Source organism: Diabrotica undecimpunctata, chromosome 3, assembly GCF_040954645.1.
Source record: "Diabrotica undecimpunctata isolate CICGRU chromosome 3, icDiaUnde3, whole genome shotgun sequence".
Taxonomy (NCBI): domain Eukaryota; kingdom Metazoa; phylum Arthropoda; class Insecta; order Coleoptera; family Chrysomelidae; genus Diabrotica; species Diabrotica undecimpunctata.
Window position 1 is genome coordinate 109152477 of NC_092805.1, and position 23316 is coordinate 109175792.

The 23316-nt window shown below is 32.0% G+C and overlaps 1 protein-coding gene and 1 long non-coding RNA gene across 4 annotated transcripts in view; one reads left to right on the forward strand and one right to left on the reverse strand.

Moving 5' to 3' along the window:
• Positions 1-23316, reverse strand: part of LOC140437212 (prestin-like) — a 107184-nt gene that overhangs the window by 71301 nt on the left and 12567 nt on the right. For 2 of the 3 annotated variants that reach the window (XM_072526587.1, XM_072526589.1), the window contains exons 4-8: positions 22549-22660; positions 22344-22498; positions 11143-11307; positions 1733-1837; positions 1521-1654 (exon numbers count right to left, since the gene is read on the reverse strand). In XM_072526587.1, the coding sequence (XP_072382688.1) occupies positions 1521-1654; positions 1733-1837; positions 11143-11307; positions 22344-22498; positions 22549-22660 (671 nt within the window). The remainder of the gene's footprint in view (positions 1-1520; positions 1655-1732; positions 1838-11142; positions 11308-22343; positions 22499-22548; positions 22661-23316) is intronic. The other variant, XM_072526588.1, reaches the window with a different exon arrangement.
• On the forward strand, positions 17518-18555 carry LOC140437216 (uncharacterized). Its single transcript, XR_011950356.1, has 3 exons — positions 17518-17602; positions 17777-18352; positions 18478-18555. It is a non-coding gene; the product is annotated as an uncharacterized lncRNA (long non-coding RNA).

A 23316-nucleotide genomic window follows, 5' to 3' on the forward strand; every position in this document is an offset into this window, starting at 1 on the left:
ATTATGTAAGTGGCTGTATGGCAAACTACCGAAGCCATATAAAAAAAAACAAATAATAAAAATGTTTTGTTTTGCTTCGAAATTACTTTTCGAGTTATTTTAAGACGAAAATTTTTCTTGTGTTTTTTCCGTAAAATATTTCTTTAAATGTAAATTGCAAACACACAACTAAAAATTACTATAAAAAAGCCAATTTTAACGTTTTTCGATACTATTGTATAGTGTACAAATTGCTAGGGAAGTTAACGTGAATTCTCGAACTGTCCAGCGAGTTCTCAAAAGGAATGGGTATCATTGTTTTAAGATACAATCAACACAAGAACTGTTTCCGGAAGACAACTTTAGGTGGATGGAGTTTTGTGAATTTATGTTAGATAAACAGAATGAAAATGTACACTTTTTATAAAATATTTTATTTTCTGACGAATCTTCATTTTCATTATATAAAAAACACAATTTATCCGTTGCAAGGTATTATTCTCGGAAAAATAAGCACCTCAGTGTTGCAGTGCGAATGCAGCATCCGCAAAAGTTAAATGTTTGGACTCGGATGTTAGGCGACTATATTGTCGGTCCATTTTTTATCGATGGAAACCTAAACGGGCCCAAATATTTACAACTTTTACAGAATTCACAGAAGAATTACAGAAAATCACTTTGAAATTTTGATATATTTTAAATACTACAAGACCCAACATACTGTGTAATATGAAAGTTATATCTTAGTTTTTAAAAAAGTTATTAATATCTATAAAAAACCGAAATTTCTGGATAGAAGAAGGATAGAAACATTTAAAAAACGACAGTTTGAAGGTTTTTTATGACATAAGATTACTACTCTTAAATTTGTTTCAAATGCTTCACTTTGTGTTAATATACAAAAAAATAAAAATTTACTGATTTTTGACCTTAACTTGTTAATAACTAATTAAGTCCAACAAATCGACTGCATGAAACATATAGGTTTTGCTACAGAGGTCCATACTACTCAAAACAACTGCTGTTTGCCTGGCCGGTTTAGTGTCACAAACAGTGTACTTTTTTTTCTTATTTCCCTAGCCTATCTCTACCAAAGTCCATCTTTAAGATCAGACACAGACAACATAGGAAGAATCATCATCCAAGGAAAGTAGAAGGGCGAAGATCATGATGAAGATACCCAGCAAAAGACTTATGCATGAATTAAAAGAAATGACGCAAGACAGAAATCTTTGGAGATGGACCATACACGGCATCACGACGACTACTACTCTCCATTTGGGGTCAGGATTAAAGAGAGAAAGATGGGGAAAATAGAGAGAGAGGGAGATAGAGAGAGAGAGAAACGAAATATGTCAAACAAAATTATCATTTTTGCATCACTAAAACAAAAAAATATTGAGAGTATATATGTAAATAATAAAACTTTATGGCATGTTTAAAATGCCGGTAATAAATTAAAAGTGTTGACTAGCAGATCATAAAACGTTTATCTAACATTGAACACATGTGTGGAAACAACAAAAAATAATTTTGCTTACCCTTTTGGTATGTATCCGACAACTGTAACATCATGTTTTCTTTCCAAATGAAATAAATCAATAGCAAATATTCCCAATAAAATTAGGATCAGTTCTATGGGCAATGGAATTCTTGTTAATTTCCTCCACCGTGGCTATATATTAAAAAACTTTTACGTATATGAAAATATATAAATTTTTAGTAGTTGTGTCAAATATATTTATATACTCACCTTCAGAAATATGTGGTTTAGTATTAATGCAGCAAATGCGAGTATGGACATGATTACAGCAATGTAATTCGCTTTATGTATCCTTCGAGCAATATCGTATAATGTCTAAAAATTGATAATGTATAAAAAATATATGAAAACTAAAATGTAATTCAATAAATATAGTCTTTTGAGTGTTTATAAAAGTTTTAGTAAAATCGTAAGCATAAGTGAATGGGCTGGTTAAATTAAGGTTTCAAAACAATATTAAATTAATCATTCAACAAATATAAATTTATATCGTCAGTATACTGCGAAAACTGACCAAGTCAAATTTTGTCAGTTTTGAGTTAATTTAACCAAGTCACTCAGAAAAGTTGTTAGTTCTACCAGAAAAATTGACCAAGTCATTTAAATGGAATACAACTGTCAAACAAAACTGGCCTATACTGACTATGTTCATAAGACTATTTTGGTTACATACAAAACTGACCAAGTCAACTTAGTCACTTTTGGCTGTCTGTAGATTGCACTACTTGTCCGTTAATTGCGTGGTGTTAGTTGATGGTTCGGAACTATTTACAATTTAAAAACCGTAAAATATTTAAAAAAGGATGTCCAACAGAAGAAAATATTTAGGGTTCTTATGCGTTAATGGTGTTGAAGAGCATGTAACTGCTGAAAGTAAGTAAAATATTAAAAATAAGTAATTAGTCATTATTAAGAAATTGAGGTTAGATTTGTTTCCCTATTACTGTTTACGTATTTTAGTGTGCGTTTATATCTATAGGGATACACCTTTAAGCAGGAATTTGAAAATAAACATGTATATAAATTGACATCTCTAGATTTTTGACTTTTACATTGTATTTTAGGTGCATCAGCTGCTGAGCTTCAATTATCAGAAAACTTCACTGTATTTGCCGATAAAGAAATACCTTCTACAAGTACTGAAGAGCTGAAAGTAAGTAAAATATTAGTATTAAGTAATTATTGTCGTTCTTAAAAAATTGAGGCTAGATTTTTTCCGTATTTCTCTCTACCTAATTTAGTACTTATTTATTTATATAGGGCTACACGTTTATTTGATAATAAACATGTATTTAAACTGAAACCTCTAGATTTTTTACTTTTATATTTTATTTTAGGCGCAGCAGATGCAGATTTTCAATCATCAGAAAATTTCACTTACCGATAACGAAATACCTTCTACAAGTAATCTCCAAAAAGGTAATTATGAACAAAATAGTGAACCAAAAGATACTAGTGAATTAGGTTTAGAGAGCAGCGATGAATATGCTCCGGAAAGCGAGGAAGAATCAGATGATGAGCCACTGACAAAAAAAGATCACGTTGAAGAAAACCAGAACCAGAAAAATGAAAAAGAAAAGTAGCTAAGGAGAAAAGAAGTTTGTGTATGCCGTAAAATAGCAAAAACAAAATAAAAATAGCCAAAAGTCCAAACTTCGTGAATTTACTGAAGAGGACAGAATTTGAAAAGTTGAAATAGGTTGTATTTGGATCCCAATTTGTCAATCAGCAAAATGTTTGAGCTTTATATGGAACAGTGAAAAAGTCGAGATGAAGCTCATGTTAGTGAAGTCACTTATCGTAGAATATTTGGAAAACATTTTAATATATCATTTTTTAATCCCAAGAAAGACCAGTGTGAAATTTGCAACCAGTACAAGAACAAAAATACTAATTAAAAATAATTACTAATTAAAAAAAGAAGATTATAAGCAACATCTACAAAGAAGGGACGAAGCAGCCGAGGCAAAAAAATCTGACAAACTTTCGAGCAGCTGAAGAAAAAATATTTTTAAGTGCTTCGTTCGGTTTACAAAGTATATTGCGAATACGAACCTCAGATGGCCGACCGAGAAAAAGATGGAAGGATGATGTTGATGGCCGATTTATCTAGAATTGTAAAGCCCCGAGTTGTATAGCCAGTGAAGAAGAAGATCCTCAGATGTGTCACAAATGTATTATTGTCTTTAATTGTGTGCTTACAACTTTACAATATATGAAGCGGCACCTCCAAATAATGCACACTGTTATGCATGTACAGAGATTAATGGTCAACGTGGCAGCTCCGAAATTGGAATAACATTGATCAAGTGGATAAAAACTCTGCCAAAAGATATCACAGAGATCAGTTTATACTCTGACACCTGCAGAGTAATCGTAAAACCGTAATCAGTTCATTGCCGCATTTTTTTTGTATGTTATAACACATACCACATTGAGATTTTGCAGCATAATTTTATGGAGAATGGACATTCGTACATGGAGGTAGACTCAATGCACAGTGCCATTGAGTCTGCCAAGAAAAATGTTGCCATTTTTACCATGAATGATTTGTTGAATATCTTCAAGTTAGCCCGTTCTACAAGACGCAACAAAAAGAGCAGTGCCTACAGAGTTGAAGAATTACGGTATTCAGACTTTCTGATCTTAAATCCGTAGCACAGGTGTTCTTAAAAAAATAGAGTCAAGAATATTCTAATGTTATACAATGGGCTATTGTCTATACCAGAGAAAAAGAAAAACAGCCTCCTTCAATTGTGTAGAAACAAAATTATTCCGCCAGAGTTTCATGAGTGGTATAACTCGATTCCAATAGACGGGAAAAAATGGTTCTAATACCGGAACCAGCTTCTTCCGAATGTGACGACACAGAAACTGATTTGAGTCTACTTTTGTTTTATGTACTGACCATAATTTGACAAAGTCAAATTTCTAATTTTTTTTACAATTAAAGGTGACCAAGTACATTTTTTTATAGTATTCAGTCCCAAATGTTTACATGTGGTGATTAGAAACTAACTTTTTTAATATACATCAATGTTATCAAAATTGTAGTCATATAAAGCTAATATCCGATTTTATATAAAACTTTCAACTTAAACTTAAATTTCTCGAAAACAGTAATTTTTGACTTGCTCAGTTTTTGCAGTATGCCGACTATATGTCGTTATGGACTTTATTTTAGATAAATGCAACTATTTTTTCAATATGATTCCCTGTTACGAATTACAATATGCAATATGTCTAATTCTATTGGACTATTACTATATACGTAGTTCTTGGATAACCTTTGTTATTCCAGTTGTGTTTTAAATTAATCTTTCAAAGTGGAATAAACTTTATTTTAAAAAACTACAAAAATATTCACCAGGATATTATACTATTTCTAATTCTTAGGCCGAAGTACAGGGAAATAAGCAAAAAAAAAGACCCTATTCAAGACTGTGACAAATCCAGTTACATATCTGAATTTTTTTTAGGTAGTATAGGCCTATATAAAGAACACATATATGTTTTTTGCAGTGATTTCGGCGCTCTTTTTTAATTATTAACAATTTACTGTAAAAAATTTCATTTTTTCGATTTTTGCGGGAAATCACCCTCACGAACGTATGATTTTGATTTACCGCAATTATTCTACGCAAAGAGGTGCTCAAGTTGTGCGTCGGTTTAGTTTTATACAAGCTGTCAACAAGAAAAAAGATCATAATAGCAAGTGCAGCCTACGTAGTAATTCATAGTATACTTAAACAGAAAAGAAAGAGGGATAACGCAATGTTTAACTAAAATCAATCTGTACAGTGTACGGGTACAACCGCTACATGCACAAATACTATCCTAACTTAGCAAACTGACGCGTAAATATTCTTTGATGTTGTCCAGAAATTGACTACTAACAGATAGCATTGGTGCGGGTTAACTGTATGTGGACAGACGTACAGATCTGAGCATATTTGCGCACACAGTGTTCGTGCGAATAAATTTGCTCAAGTCAAAGTCAGTACGCGATACCGAGCGACCGAGCTCAGTTCGTTTCATTTCGCTGTGTAGTAAGGTCGGTGTAAATAAGAATAAATTCAGCAGATAATATTGATGTAAAATTATGATGTTATGTGTTAAATGGTAAGTACCGTGTTTTTACAGTTATTAATGTAATTTTGACGTATATTAATAAATATTAATGTAGATTTTTGTAAATATACTCAGTGTAAAAAACAGACTTACTGTTAAGATTTTCTAGTCTATTGATCGTTAGTTAAGAATAAAGTGGGGTAATGTAACTCACTATAAGCGGGATTACCCCATAGTGAGCGTAGTTATCTTAAAATTGAATATCTGAATTGAATCTGTGTGATTTTTAATATTTTTATTACTTTTAAGATGCCCCGTGAAAGAAAAAGGACTATGCAAATTGCTTCTTGATCAGTTGAGGTGATGGAAAGTGCTTTGCAGTCTATTCAAAATGGGAAAGTATTCGCAGTACTAGCAAGAGATATGGTGTTCCTTATAGTTCAATTAGAGATAGAATACGAACCGGCGTATGCACTCTCACTAGATTAGAACGTTCTGCAGCATTTACAAAACATGAAGAAAAGAAAATTGTAAAGCCAGTTTTACTTTTGTCAAAACTATTTTGTGTGATATCCCAAATTGAACTAAGGCGTGTGGTATATGAATACGCCGAAAAAATAGAATTAAGATTATATTTAATATGGTAACTAAACCCGCTGGTGTAAACTGGATGTATGGTTTTATGAGAAAAAACCCTAGTTTAAATCTAGCAAAACCAGAACCGACAAGCGTCAACAGAGTGAAGGCATTCAAAATGTATAAAGTTCAACGATTTTTCTCCAACATCTAAGTCTTAATAGAGCGGCATAAATTTATTCCTGCGAGGATATTTAACGTAGATGAAACAGAAATTTTTACAGTCCAAAATTCTTGCAATATTCTAGCACAAAAAGGACAAAACAAGTCGGTGTTGTAAGTAGTTGAAAGCGAGGTAAAAACACATTGTGTGCCGTGCAATTAGTGCCTCTGGAGTTTTTATTCCACCAATGTTTATATACCCAGACAGAGTACGACGCCATTATTAGAACGAGGAGACCATCCTGGATCTATGTATCGATGCAGTACGTCAGCTTGGATGACTGAAGATTTATTTCTGAAATGTCTTCAGCACTACAAAACTACAAGTCATGCATCGATTGAAGAGCCGGTCCTTCTTATTCTGGACAATCATAGTAGCCATACTTTCCTTAATAGTTATTCATTCTACAGAAACAATGGAATACACATGCCTTCATTACCACCACATAGGTCCCACAAGATGCAGCCACTATACGTAACAGCTTTTGTCCCATTAACAATAGCATTAAGTAGAAAAATGGACATCTTTATAAAATCAAGGCAGTGTCAGCAAATTACACGATATGACTTAGTATCATTGTTTAATAATACTTATACTCGTATCGTTACAGTAGATAAGGTAGTTAAAGGATTCGAGGTGACTGGTATATGTCCTGTTAATCTGGAGGTAATTGGTATAAGATTTGGAGATTCTGGAAGTAAATTCAGCAATGCAAGAAAGAAATGAATGATCTGATAAAGTCCATATATTGATTTACAGACAGCAATCCAGACAAATGTATCTTCATTTACAGAATTGATGCCAACACCCTGACCATCAAATACCCATAAAAAATTTTTAAGACGGAAACAACATTCAGAAATTCTAACTTTAACACCCTTTAACCTTTGTGTCTATACCCAGGTACCTGGGTATCCTTGGTAATGTTTTATCTGAATCATTGACGATAGTATAAATATTTTTATTCGAGCTTCTAGTTATTCCTAAAATTATTTAGAACGAAGAGATTTATAATAAAAACCAAAGAAAAAAATGCATATAATATATTAAAATTACCTGTCAAAGTTTTTATACCATTACGTCCACACCCGTGGCACCCGGGTAACACTAATGTTTAGTAAATTATGAAGCTCTGTCTAGTTTTTTTTATAATAAAAGTGATATGGAAACGTAAATAAAAGTTACATTTTAAACACATTATCCACACTTACTTATATTTACTGAGTGTTCGTTACATAGTGGACGATTACAAACATTACATGATTTTCGTGTCTTTCTTAGCCGCTTTTTCGCTAAAGACATACAAATGTAGCAGTTTCCAACAATTTTGCGGCGTCCAGTGGAATCTCGAAGTGGTAATAACTCTGCAGTATTACTTGAATCTGTAGGTAGAGGTTTTCCTAACATACACTCAATTCCTGACCTTGATGAAAAATTTCGGTATACATTTGGTACTTTAGATCTAGCAGAAATTTCAGGCATCACTAGTTGTTTCCCTAAGTTTTGTAGAAAAATTCTACGCTTACTGGTTTTAGTAGAACTCTGTGGATTATTCTCTGTATAAATTATATAGGTTGCTAGGCAAGCTACGTCTAGGATATTGTAAAAGAAGTACTGGCCAACGCAAAGTTCTGCGTTTAGTGGAATAATGAGAAACCATTTTGTCCATGTTGTCTACGCCTCCTTTAGTTGTATTATAGAACTGAATTATTTCAGGTTTATTTTTTGGGCCACTTACATTATCGTTGTCATGCATTGTTGACAGCAAGATAACGCTTTTTTTCTTTTTTGGTACATATGAACAAATAGTAACACGATCTGCACTGAATCCGTGTAATGACGATTCAGGCTCACGCTCTGACGAAGGCAGCATTTCTTGTGGAATATATGGTTTGTTTCTTTTCAAAGTACCAACTAATGATAAATTCCAAGACAACAGAAGACGGGCTAGTTGAAGAGTTGTGAAAAAATTATCCATTGTTATGTTTCGTCCAGAATTTTTGTATCGGTAACACAAATCTTTTACTACGCGTTCACCTTGATTAGTTTCACGTCCAGTCGAATTTTTTCCAGTATAAATTTGTCCAGTAAGTGGATACGAATTATTGGCGTCACAAACCCACCAAACCTTGATGCCATACTTAGCAGGTTTTTCTGGCATATATTGCGTGAAACGTGTCCTACCTCTAAAAGGAATTACCTGTTCATCCACAGTAAGACAATCCGACGGTACATAGTTACGACGTAAATTATCATTGAGAAGATGGATTATTTTATTTAGCGTATGGCTCAATACATGGAGTAAATACAGTAATAATTGTAAAAAACTGTGAGTGACTTTCAAACATTTCGAGGTTTGTCGGGAACATTATACTTTTCACAAACGCTATTAGCTTTTCGATTGGTTTCGCGTATAATTATGTCACACATTACGTCACTGAAAACACATTTGAATGTATCTGTAATCGAAAGAGTTTAAGTAGAACGTACTGGGCCCGTTTTTGCACGCAAAAGGTTACGTTTCAGTGTTCGACTTGCAGTAAACGGTTTTCGTTGCCAAATCGTTTTATCTGTTGCAACCAGAACATCACTTTGGGAAGAACTTTCTTGAAAATCATCAAAATCTTCATCACTACTATCGTCGCCGTCGGTATCGATTTCAATCTTATTATTGATATCAGTAAAAACGTCCTCTACGTCAGAAGCTTCATCTCCATCCGGCTTGCTTTGCGAAACATAGTCCTCATCTGATTCCTGGTTTTCGATATTTTTGTCTACTTCCTCATCTATATCGTCTATAAATTGTTGCAAGTACTTCTGTTGCTTTTCATAGGTCATTCTAAAATTGAATGATCTATGTATAAAACATTGTAAAAATAAACAGTAATAACTTACCTTCTAAATTCGCTAGCACTCACTTCTCTTCTTGCCATATTACAAGTAATTACAACATAAAACACGCATATAGTCACAAAAATATTAACAACTTGTAAGCACAGTTAAATAAACACTGATAGCAAACAAAGAAAAATCCCAATTGTCTGTTATTTTCGGAATGTACAAGCGAAGTTTACCGAAACAATGCCGGGTACCTGGGTAGCACGGGTATAGACTCCCGTATCAGGTACTTGGGTATTGACATAACGGTTAAGGAAATATTTGAACAAAAAACGAACAGGCATTCAAGTAAAATTTCGAAACAATCTGCACCAATAAAGAGATCGAAAAGAGATATGAAATGTAACACAAAAAAGATGCCAGCGCAACTCAGAATATGTAAAGAAGCGTCTATAATAAAAGTGTAGATGAAAATTAACTCTGCGATTATGACGCAGCTCCAAATGAATACTGCATAATCTGCAATGACTTTGGTAAAGATAGTGAGCTATGGTTTAGGTGCACAATTTGCGCTAGATTCAGGGTTCATTAAGAGTGTAGTGGCTGCGAAAAAGCAAAAATGTACATTTGTGACTTTTGTAAAGAATAACAATGCATATGTTACGAGCAAAGCCCGAAATTGGACAATCCTAGCATTGTACGGAAATTATTGTCCACTTCTAGCATTGTACCCCCAAACTGTACAATGTCCGAAATAATCAAAATAATTGTCGAAACGCTCATCGGTTCGAATCGATTATTATTGACAAGCAACACAACAAATCAAAAATCGAACATTTCTTATTAATTATTTGATATTTTTATATTTTCTATTTATGTATAGAGTTCTTCTTTTTCGAATCGTCAATGTGATAAAAGGCGGTGTCATACTAAAATATAAATAATAAGAATTTATTCTGCAATAGAGTAATAATGTGAGTGAAACATTATAAAGCTTCAAGAGATAGGTACATCACTATACTATAATATAGGGAAGATGTTTGTGAATCGATATCTGTCATATTCTCCCAAACTTTGACGAATGGCTACTTATTCAAATTCGAACATTGTACAGTAAAGGGGTACAATGCTAGAAGTGGACAAGATATTTCGTACAATGCTAGGATTGTCCAATTTCGGACATTGCTCGTAACACATATATATCATAAAAAGGGAACTAAGCGGTATTACCTCAGACCTCCGACAAATGTCGCTCAGTGTACGTTTTTCTTAATATTTTTTTATTCGTTAAAAATTAGATTTTTTTATGTTTTTTTATGTTACTTGTAGTGAAAGTACTTGGAGTAATGTGTATAATCCGTATTTTACAACTTATTAATTCTATTTGTCTAAATAAAAAGTGAACGTAATTCCCCCATGTTACCATAATATTTGAAGAAAAATTACAAAACTTTAATCTTTTAAAACATAAAAAGCTTTAAAATGGCGATTGCTAAAAGTTGTAAAATTAATTAGTTACTTTGAAAACTGCAAAATAAGGCAACATGATTAATTGTTTATAACTATTGTAAAAAGTCAACGTCAAGTCAAGTAAAATATAGATATGTTTAATTACGTCCAAAGATCTGTATTGTAGTCCTTAACAAAGCCTTAAAATTTCAGATCGATCGGATTGGAACTGTATCTTTTTTTGACAATCTGTGAGTATATATTGACGTTTTTGAAAAATCACTTACGGTTTTTTCAAAACATACTTTAGTTAGTAACTAATCAATTTAGCAAATTGAATGAAGTAATCAGTTTACGATGAAACCGATTTAACATGTAAACTTGTGATACTTTTCTATGGATAAAGCTTATATTACGCGTCTTTTTATTATTAAATCACTAGTTAACAGTAAAGTCAAATTACCAAAGGAATTGAGAAGTTACCCAAATGTTTATCAATGGGAACTCCCAGAATATCTCTAAGTTGGGAATTAACGACATGAAATGCAGCTCCACATGTAAAACCACTAACCAAACTTTCAGATAATAATGATGCAGTTACACCAAGTCTACAGATGTACATAATTATCTGCAATAAAATAAATATATATAAATAAAATATGATAAAAAATATAAACTATAACATATAACTATATACTTTGTAATGTACCTAATTTTTTATACTTCCTAAAAACTAAAAAAATTACAAATTTGCAAAATTATGCTGGACCCAATAAGCATTTTAAATAAAGCGCCCAACTAGGAGAGCCTAGGGAACTTTTTAAAATTATAAACAATTTTTTGGCTTATAAATAAATAAAATAACTTCGTTAGTTTTAACATGCAAATTATAAATGAAGTGAATTTGCTACTTTTATTTAATTTATACAGTATGATGCAAATGTATGAAATAAATTCATTATTTCAGAAACAGACGACTTTTAAAAAAAATCCTAAAACACGTCAATTTTAATTTTTAAATGGCCATCAACTGCTTATATATGTGTTATGACATTACGTCATCATTGTCGGCGTAATGACGTAATCGACGATTTTTTTAAATACAAACCGAGGTCAAGCGACAGCTCATTTGAAAGGTATCCTTATCGCCTTTGCAACGATATAATCAATTGAATATTTAGTTCTACAGGGTTAACCAAAACTGTTGGTTTATTAATATAATTAACTTACAATAAATGTTTACTTAAATACAATTAAATTACAAAAAATGTTCAAATTGACTACCTTCAGCAATAATACAATGTAAAAAATGGGCAATAAATTCTTTCCTAGCGTTTTCGATGACTTCAGGTGTTATTTGTGCAATTTCCGTTCTGATGCGCTCCTTTAACTCTTCTACATTATTCGGTTTAAATATCCCCACAAATAAAAGTCTAACGGACTGAAATCTGAATACCTTGGTGGCCATTCGATGGGCCCCCTTCTACCTATCCACCTACCTGGGAAAACGTTATTAAGGTAATTTCGTACCTCAACGCCGTAGTGTAGAGCCCGTCATGTTGGTACCACAAATTATTTCTATTTGGAAATAGCTGATTCAGCTGTGGCAACAGATAATCCTGAAGAAATTCCAGATAACGAGAAGCAGTTAAGTTTTCCTAAAAAAATATGGCCATACAATTTAATTGTTTAAAATGCCGTCTCAAACATTCACCTTCTCGGGATATTGTGTCCTATACTCTTCCATCCAATCTGGATTTTCACTTGCCCAGTATCGCTATGTCTGGCGATTTACGTGACCGTTTAGCATAAAAGACGCTTCATCAGAAAAAAGAACCTTTTGTATGAAACCCTGATCTCTGTTACATTTTTCCATAATGATTTCGCAGAATGCGATTCTTCTATCAAAGTCATCTTCTAATAGCTCCTGGACCAGATGTACTTTTTATGGATGCCAATTCTCTTTTTTTAGCACTCTTACAACAGTTGATTGGTGGGTATTATTATCCAGTGCGACCTCCCTAGAACTGGTATGGAGATTGTCTTGAAACGCCAGTACAACGTCCAGTTTCTTGACTTCGGATATTGATTTTTTACAACTTCTGGGAAGATATAACATGGCCCGTTTCTCTAAATTTTTTTTTCAATTTTGCTCACTGTTGATTGAATAATTGAGTAATTAACAACCATATTTTGTTTTACTCCCAGTGGCGTTACTTAGTGTATTTTAGTTCAGTGAATGAATATTTATTGTAATTCCATGTTACTTGACAAAGTTCATAATTTTAGTGAACCCTGTAGAAATAAATATTCAAGTGATTACATCGTTGCAATGACGATAAGAAGACCTTTCAAATGAGCTGTCGCGTGCCCTCGGTTTGTATTTAAAAAAATCGTCGATTACGTCATTACGCCGAAACTGATGACGTAATGTCCAACACATATATGTCAGTTGATGATCATTCAAAAATTAAAATTGACGTCAGATAAATGAAAATCACCAAGTTCTCGGGAAGAACCGTATTTAGAATTTAATGCTCGACGTTTCGGCACCCATTTTGGAGCCATTTTCAAGAGTGATACGGTTCCGTACGAGTTTGGGGTCTCAATCTGCCTACTCCCCGCACTCGTGATGTACCAGTATCGTGTTCTGTATAAATAGGATTTATACATTTAACCAAGATATCTATTAAGTTAACTTAAGACAATCATTCTTTAATAAAATAAAATTAGAAAATAAATTAAAAGTTTTATATGGTGATCCAAATATTTTTGGAAGGTGGGATAAGTTACAAGATATGTATAATTTTATATACTGAAATTCATTACAACAAACTGTTACCGAAATTAATAAATTATTGTCATTAATTCTCTTATTACCACCAACTTCGGCCTCAAATGAGCGTATTGTCGAAACCTTAGACCATAAAAACTGATAGACACGCCTTGTACCGAACCGATGAAGCAAACACCTTCCGCGAAAGTGACGTCACAATGCGGCAAGAGCCCGCTTGGATTCTTAGCAAAGCACTAGTAAAATTACCCAATTTTAGATTAATTTTAATATAACTTCAATATTTTGTAAAAAATATGAAAGATAAATTATTTAGTAAAGTAATTAATAAATATTTTTGCCTTAAATTGTAAAAATAAATGTTTTATTTGAAAGTACATACCTACATATATTATGTATTATATTATTATATATATCGTTGGTATATCTCTTCTTGTTTGATATTCAAAAATAAATTTAAAGGAGAGTAATTTTCTTTTGGGTGGAAGTTTCAGGTTAGGTAAAAAAAAATATGTAGGAAATCTATAAATTTATTGACCACAAAACAAAATAGCTTTTGTTAACTTACTTCTAACTCGTATTACATTATTTAGTTTTTCGCCTTCGTGGTACAATCTAATGTTGCAATAATGGAAACAAATTATCTTTATTATATTAAACAAATGGTTTGTTTCAAAATCATGATCAAACATATGTTCTTTGTATGCGTTAAACACAGAACCATGCACGATACTCATGACGTTTAAGACCAATTTTGTCATTATTTTGGAATCGTTTAATTTTTTTGAATTGTACATAAATTTAATTTCGCTTTCAGCAATTTTGCAAATATGAATGACGTCTTTAGAAGGTTGAATTAAAAAATTTTTTGATATGCTATAATTTTTGTCTTTTATGGATGGAGATTGTAAATTATCACATTCAATTGCACACAAACATATGTCACAATCTAATGTTTTCTTAACTTTCTTAAAGACAAACCCAGCGATATAGTCAGCAACATCACAAACATAAGATGACAATGTTCTTGAAAAACTTAAATTATTTACAGTGTAATCCTGATCCTGGTTACTAGTTATTGTTTCCCTATTATTTTCATCAGTTATAAAGTTGTCAATGAGTTGATGATCAACAGTTTTCATTTTCACCGTATTTGTTGTGCTCATTGCTAATATTATGGAAGGTGCCTGTTCTATACAATTAGCCTGGGTAGAACCTGTAACACTTGTATGCATTAAGAGTCTTTTATATGCAGCTTTAAATTGTTTTGGCGTTGGGTTGTTGTTGTAACCTCCATGACTCCTAATAGAACTAAAGAAAAATTCTAAGTGATCTTGAGAAAGTTTATAGTCCGAAAGATACTTCAGACCTCCATCCATATCCTCCACGTAATTTTTTCAAATTCCCATTAGTGACTAAACTAATGATCATACCAATAAAACCCGTCTTTCTTTGGCTTAGATATAGGGGTTCGCCATTTTTGGAGTCCTTAAGTGAACTAAGATACTTTATAGATTCTTCAGTTTTTTGAAAAATCGCTTGTTTATTATGTTGCTGTAAACTAGATTTTAGGTGTTTTGTCAATAAATTTCGGCTATTTAAAATATCAAAAATATCATTGATATGTTCAATAAAATTTTGAGTAGATTCGCTATGTACAAATTCTTTTGAGCTTTTATTTCTCAAATAATGTACTGCCTTAGCAACTTTTTGGCTGAACGTTTGGGCAGCTAATTTCACTTTCATTTTTTCCTTATACCAATTTAAATGCCTTCGCGTTATCCTAGTTGCAAGATGAAGGCCTTCCTTTTCTTGAATGTCTACTAATTTTTGCAAATATTCCCATTTAATCGCTTTATTATTTCCGTCAAAAAAAAATTTGTAATAACCTAAAGTATTGCGAATAAGTTTCAACATATGTGGAGGGTCAAATATTACATATATTGGTTGATTTGTTACTGGATGTAGAAAATATACTTTATTGGAATTAATCGATAAATCAACTCCAAGTTGTTTAACCATGCTAATATTTGATGCTGCACCATCAAACGTTAAACTGGTAATTGTGACATCAGCTTCGTGCATTATTTTTAAGCACATTTTTATTAGATTAGTTTTTTGAACACCTGATAACCCAGCGAGTAAAAAGTAGCCTCTCGGCAGCTTCCATGAATCATTTAGACTATTAATTAAGAATACAATTGCTTCGTTTGCTTTAATGTCGGAAGAATCGCTTTGAGGTCTGCTTCCTATATCAACATACCTAAAATTAATGTTTTCAATTATTTAAATAGAAAATATAATGTTGGTACTTTTTATAATTGCTAATAAATATTAAGCTACACTTACCCTAAAAACTTTTCACCATCCCATTCTATTTTCTGGTGTATAGACATTTCATCGACCATCAAAGCACAGATACATGATTTTCCTTTATTTCTAAGTTCAACTACTTTTTGCTTTAATACATTCACTGCTTCTTTTTGAAATCCAGGCTCACAAGCTACTACTTGATACCACTTTTGAAGAGTTCGTGGATGAGGCAACATGTTAGGAAAAGTTTTTCTGACATACATGTAAGGTTTTGGTGAATAGAAATTAAGAGTGAGAGAAAAGCTTTTTAACGCCGGTGGATATGTTTTAGTGCTCTTAGATTTAAGTAGCTGCTTAAAGATAGTTTTTGCAGAAGCATGCATAGTATCCTAATAAAATAAAAAGCAATAATCAAAACTTGATCGACTAACTACAAAAAATATAAAATAATAAACTGTTATACATGCCAAAGCTAAATAGATCACTAATAAGAAGTATTAATAATTTTCCTTACCGAAAGTTTCAGACAGGAATCTTCATCGATCATCTGTTTTTCTTTAAGATGTTCTAATAAAGATTTTAAGGTATTTACTTTTTTAATAAGCCTTCTATTTCGTTGTTGCAACATTTTGATTTGTTTGTTTTTCTTTTGAATTAATTTGTTTACTACTACTTTATATCTCTGGTCTCTGTTAGATGATTCTTGTTCAAAGTCACCAAGGTAATGTCTTCGCTTTTTCAAGGGAGGTTCTAAGGTAGTTTCGTCTGAAATTTTTACTGGAGTCTTTATGGTGGTAGATTCACTCGTTACATTTATATTTTCCCTTTTAGATCCTGTTGGTTTGACTGAGACAGTTTCTCTTTTTTTTGGAAATTTTCTAGTTGTAACTTGCTTAATTAAATGGTTTGGAAAATCGAAAATGCTGGGTACAGCATATTTTTTTAGTTGTTTTTTTGAACTCCAACCGCTAGTAATATACGAATCCGCTGTGAAATGTTTGGAGCAAATTTTAGAACTCTTTGTTGGTTTAAAATTTTCACGGCGCATCGCTATAATCCATTTTTTTGCAATGATGAATCTTTAGGAAATCTAAAACAATTTATTTACTGAATCCTTTAGTTTTCAATCTAATTATAAAATGAAAATTATATATAAGACTCTCTCTCATATGTATCTATTTTAAACACTTTGGGAGGAAAAAGTAAAATAATAGGTGCTAAATTTCTGGTATGTTTTTCAAGTTTAATGTGTGAATTTACTTACCCATGAAATGATATATCTGTCCCTTTTTTTTTGTCGCTGCGTACAATTAAATGCACTGCAAGACCCCACCATAATTAAAATATTAATGTATTGGAAAAATTTTAAATTCGAACACTTTAAAAAGTTTACAACGCGTATAAACAATTCTAATCTCTACCGTTTCTGCCGCACACTGACGTCACCCACAGCTGTGTGAATCGTTTTATGTTGGCTTCACTCTTCGAGACGAGAGAATAGCATTACGGCGTGTCTATCAGTTTTTATGGTCTAAGGTTTCGACCTTAGACCATAAAAACTGATAGACACGCCGTAATGCTATTCTCTCGTCTCGAAGAGTGAAGCCAACATAAAACGATTCACACAGCTGTGGGTGACGTCAGTGTGCGGCAGAAACGGTAGAGATTAGAATTGTTTATACGCGTTGTAAACTTTTTAAAGTGTTCGAATTTAAAATTTTTCCAATACATTAATATTTTAATTATGGTGGGGTCTTGCAGTGCATTTAATTGTACGCAGCGACAAAAAAAAAGGGACAGATATATCATTTCATGGGTAAGTAAATTCACACATTAAACTTGAAAAACATACCAGAAATTTAGCACCTATTATTTTACTTTTTCCTCCCAAAGTGTTTAAAATAGATACATATGAGAGAGAGTCTTATATATAATTTTCATTTTATAATTAGATTGAAAACTAAAGGATTCAGTAAATAAATTGTTTTAGATTTCCTAAAGATTCATCATTGCAAAAAAATGGATTATAGCGATGCGCCGTGAAAATTTTAAACCAACAAAGAGTTCTAAAATTTGCTCCAAACATTTCACAGCGGATTCGTATATTACTAGCGGTTGGAGTTCAAAAAAACAACTAAAAAAATATGCTGTACCCAGCATTTTCGATTTTCCAAACCATTTAATTAAGCAAGTTACAACTAGAAAATTTCCAAAAAAAAGAGAAACTGTCTCAGTCAAACCAACAGGATCTAAAAGGGAAAATATAAATGTAACGAGTGAATCTACCACCATAAAGACTCCAGTAGAAATTTCAGACGAAACTACCTTAGAACCTCCCTTGAAAAAGCGAAGACATTACCTTGGTGACTTTGAACAAGAATCATCTAACAGAGACCAGAGATATAAAGTAGTAGTAAACAAATTAATTCAAAAGAAAAACAAACAAATCAAAATGTTGCAACAACGAAATAGAAGGCTTATTAAAAAAGTAAATACCTTAAAATCTTTATTAGAACATCTTAAAGAAAAACAGATGATCGATGAAGATTCCTGTCTGAAACTTTCGGTAAGGAAAATTATTAATACTTCTTATTAGTGATCTATTTAGCTTTGGCATGTATAACAGTTTATTATTTTATATTTTTTGTAGTTAGTCGATCAAGTTTTGATTATTGCTTTTTATTTTATTAGGATACTATGCATGCTTCTGCAAAAACTATCTTTAAGCAGCTACTTAAATCTAAGAGCACTAAAACATATCCACCGGCGTTAAAAAGCTTTTCTCTCACTCTTAATTTCTATTCACCAAAACCTTACATGTATGTCAGAAAAACTTTTCCTAACATGTTGCCTCATCCACGAACTCTTCAAAAGTGGTATCAAGTAGTAGCTTGTGAGCCTGGATTTCAAAAAGAAGCAGTGAATGTATTAAAGCAAAAAGTAGTTGAACTTAGAAATAAAGGAAAATCATGTATCTGTGCTTTGATGGTCGATGAAATGTCTATACACCAGAAAATAGAATGGGATGGTGAAAAGTTTTTAGGGTAAGTGTAGCTTAATATTTATTAGCAATTATAAAAAGTACCAACATTATATTTTCTATTTAAATAATTGAAAACATTAATTTTAGGTATGTTGATATAGGAAGCAGACCTCAAAGCGATTCTTCCGACATTAAAGCAAACGAAGCAATTGTATTCTTAATTAATAGTCTAAATGATTCATGGAAGCTGCCGAGAGGCTACTTTTTACTCGCTGGGTTATCAGGTGTTCAAAAAACTAATCTAATAAAAATGTGCTTAAAAATAATGCACGAAGCTGATGTCACAATTACCAGTTTAACGTTTGATGGTGCAGCATCAAATATTAGCATGGTTAAACAACTTGGAGTTGATTTATCGATTAATTCCAATAAAGTATATTTTCTACATCCAGTAACAAATCAACCAATATATGTAATATTTGACCCTCCACATATGTTGAAACTTATTCGCAATACTTTAGGTTATTACAAATTTTTTTTTGACGGAAATAATAAAGCGATTAAATGGGAATATTTGCAAAAATTAGTAGACATTCAAGAAAAGGAAGGCCTTCATCTTGCAACTAGGATAACGCGAAGGCATTTAAATTGGTATAAGGAAAAAATGAAAGTGAAATTAGCTGCCCAAACGTTCAGCCAAAAAGTTGCTAAGGCAGTACATTATTTGAGAAATAAAAGCTCAAAAGAATTTGTACATAGCGAATCTACTCAAAATTTTATTGAACATATCAATGATATTTTTGATATTTTAAATAGCCGAAATTTATTGACAAAACACCTAAAATCTAGTTTACAGCAACATAATAAACAAGCGATTTTTCAAAAAACTGAAGAATCTATAAAGTATCTTAGTTCACTTAAGGACTCCAAAAATGGCGAACCCCTATATCTAAGCCAAAGAAAGACGGGTTTTATTGGTATGATCATTAGTTTAGTCACTAATGGGAATTTGAAAAAATTACGTGGAGGATATGGATGGAGGTCTGAAGTATCTTTCGGACTATAAACTTTCTCAAGATCACTTAGAATTTTTCTTTAGTTCTATTAGGAGTCATGGAGGTTACAACAACAACCCAACGCCAAAACAATTTAAAGCTGCATATAAAAGACTCTTAATGCATACAAGTGTTACAGGTTCTACCCAGGCTAATTGTATAGAACAGGCACCTTCCATAATATTAGCAATGAGCACAACAAATACGGTGAAAATGAAAACTGTTGATCATCAACTCATTGACAACTTTATAACTGATGAAAATAATAGGGAAACAATAACTAGTAACCAGGATCAGGATTACACTGTAAATAATTTAAGTTTTTCAAGAACATTGTCATCTTATGTTTGTGATGTTGCTGACTATATCGCTGGGTTTGTCTTTAAGAAAGTTAAGAAAACATTAGATTGTGACATATGTTTGTGTGCAATTGAATGTGATAATTTACAATCTCCATCCATAAAAGACAAAAATTATAGCATATCAAAAAATTTTTTAATTCAACCTTCTAAAGACGTCATTCATATTTGCAAAATTGCTGAAAGCGAAATTAAATTTATGTACAATTCAAAAAAATTAAACGATTCCAAAATAATGACAAAATTGGTCTTAAACGTCATGAGTATCGTGCATGGTTCTGTGTTTAACGCATACAAAGAACATATGTTTGATCATGATTTTGAAACAAACCATTTGTTTAATATAATAAAGATAATTTGTTTCCATTATTGCAACATTAGATTGTACCACGAAGGCGAAAAACTAAATAATGTAATACGAGTTAGAAGTAAGTTAACAAAAGCTATTTTGTTTTGTGGTCAATAAATTTATAGATTTCCTACATATTTTTTTTTACCTAACCTGAAACTTCCACCCAAAAGAAAATTACTCTCCTTTAAATTTATTTTTGAATATCAAACAAGAAGAGATATACCAACGATATATATAATAATATAATAATATAATACATAATATATGTAGGTATGTACTTTCAAATAAAACATTTATTTTTACAATTTAAGGCAAAAATATTTATTAATTACTTTACTAAATAATTTATCTTTCATATTTTTTACAAAATATTGAAGTTATATTAAAATTAATCTAAAATTGGGTAATTTTACTAGTGCTTTGCTAAGAATCCAAGCGGGCTCTTGCCGCATTGTGACGTCACTTTCGCGGAAGGTGTTTGCTTCATCGGTTCGGTACAAGGCGTGTCTATCAGTTTTTATGGTCTAAGGTCGAAACACCATGAAACAAGAGATAATTTAGCTTGTCTCAAATGTCAATAGAAAAAAAAACTTTTAAAATTTCTCCAAAACTCTAATAAATTTTACGAGAACCCATTTTGCTACTTCGAAACAACGTAGAATAGAGTTAATTTATAAACATGTTTAGGTTATAAATTTATTGGAAAAAAAAACAAAAAATTTTCTATGATGATTGAACCATTTTTATTAGACGTTATACTTATCTGGGGAGACAAAAAAAACCTTGCCGACCCAGTTAGTGAATTTAGTGTACATCATGATTTTTACATGATTTTTTGATAGCTACCCAGTGGCAACTCCTTTAATTTTGATTTAATAAATTATAGTTTATTAAAAATGTATTGCACTTTTTTAGATTATGTTTAAATCTTCTGAATAACTAGTTATATTAATGGTATAGTAGTTTTTATATTATTGAGTCCGGCTGTGATCCTACCGCCATATGGGTATGATCGTCAACCACACCTTCTGATAACGCCGTTTTTAATATACACGTTAATATGCTCATAGCTTCTCCCTAGATTCTAACTCGATGCCTACAACCCTTGTAAATATTTTAGAACAAATAATATTTTGCCTTTCTTTCTTTGCATATTATTGGTTTTCTTCATTTTGATGTGATGGCGCCCCCCTAGAAGGCGTTTAGAAACGCTGATTTAAAGTTATAGTTAAACAGTTGAATAGTTAGTGATCATAAAAAAAATATTTCAGCTTTTAAATGTATATTAAGAGACAAGGCGAAGAGCTGGGGTTCGTTCGGAAAAATATTCCCATGAATTTTTTTACATACTCACTTTCATGATACTTATACCCCAAAATAAGATTCAAGATGTCGCCTAGGCGAAAAGTTACAAATAACTCTAGTGAAGTTTTTTTGTAAACTTGATAGTTTTCGAGTTATAAATAATTTAAAACTGAGAAAAACGCAAAATTGCGATTTTCAAGCCTCAAAAACACAAGTAAAAAACATTATCTTTAAATTCGCCAAGAACTTAAATTCAAGTTCAAATCTTATGTAGCTTGTATAAAAGAGAGATTTGTGTGTACCACTGGTGTTACCGGATGATTATGCCCATCGATCAACATCCATCCCTTGGGCTGTCTATAAAATAAATGTGAATTAAGGAACCTCAATAATAAATGCATGCTGATGCTTTTTTGATTACCACAAACTTGGCTAGACATTATTTTATTTTGCCGGAATATAACTAAACTAGACATATGTAAATAAACATACTTAAAACTTACTTCGATGAAAGCTACAACAAAAGTAACCGCTGCACCAATTTGAATATTTGTATATCCCTCTTTTGGTTCATAGGCATCTTTAACTTCTTTTATGGTAATAGTAGCATAATGACTAACTACTTTTCCAGTCATAAGACATGTAACAGCAAAAGTACCTTAAAAGTAAATGTTTTAGATAAAGTTTGACAAGAATATGTAAAAAAACCTTGATTGACATGTCTGGAGGTGCCTAAAACAAAGTAGATTAAAACCGGAAATATTCCCATGTATATTCCAATTACCGGTGGTACATTTCCTAGCATAGCAAAACCCATACCCTAAAAAGATAGAAATTATGTAAATAATAAAATTATTGAGAATGATGATTATACAATGTTATATTGAATAAAGATAATACAACAAAGAATAAAGACTCCTACATTTTCACTATTGAAAGGAATAAAGATTTCAAATAAAAACTCGTTTATATTTTTACTCTGTACATTGCATCCGTTAAAGGTTATATTTCAAGGATATAATAATACTTCAGAGATTTAGCGTCCCTTCCTAAGCGAGCTCCTGGTTTTTCTCCCTACTTCGAGGAAACCAGGCCCAAACGCGAATATTATTCTACTATCCTATCCAAACCTCAAATCGCTTCCCTATATTCCCCCACACTCGCCAACCCATCTTGCCAGCGTAGCGAGTTATAGCTAACACGCTGTAAATCAGTTTTGAAACAACAAGATCTGATCACCAGGTGGGTGCTCAGTCCCACACCTCTAAGGAGGTCAGCCTCATGGAATCTATGGGAGGCAAAAACTCATTAAAACATCGGATACATTTATATTGCTAATTTTAATGTCATAACCCTCAAATCACCTAAAAGAATAGATAAACTAGAATAATAACTAACCAGGAACAAATGGGATGTCCTTAGTCTAAGTAAAACGAGACTATCAGGAGATCACCATACAATACTCTATTCTGCGCA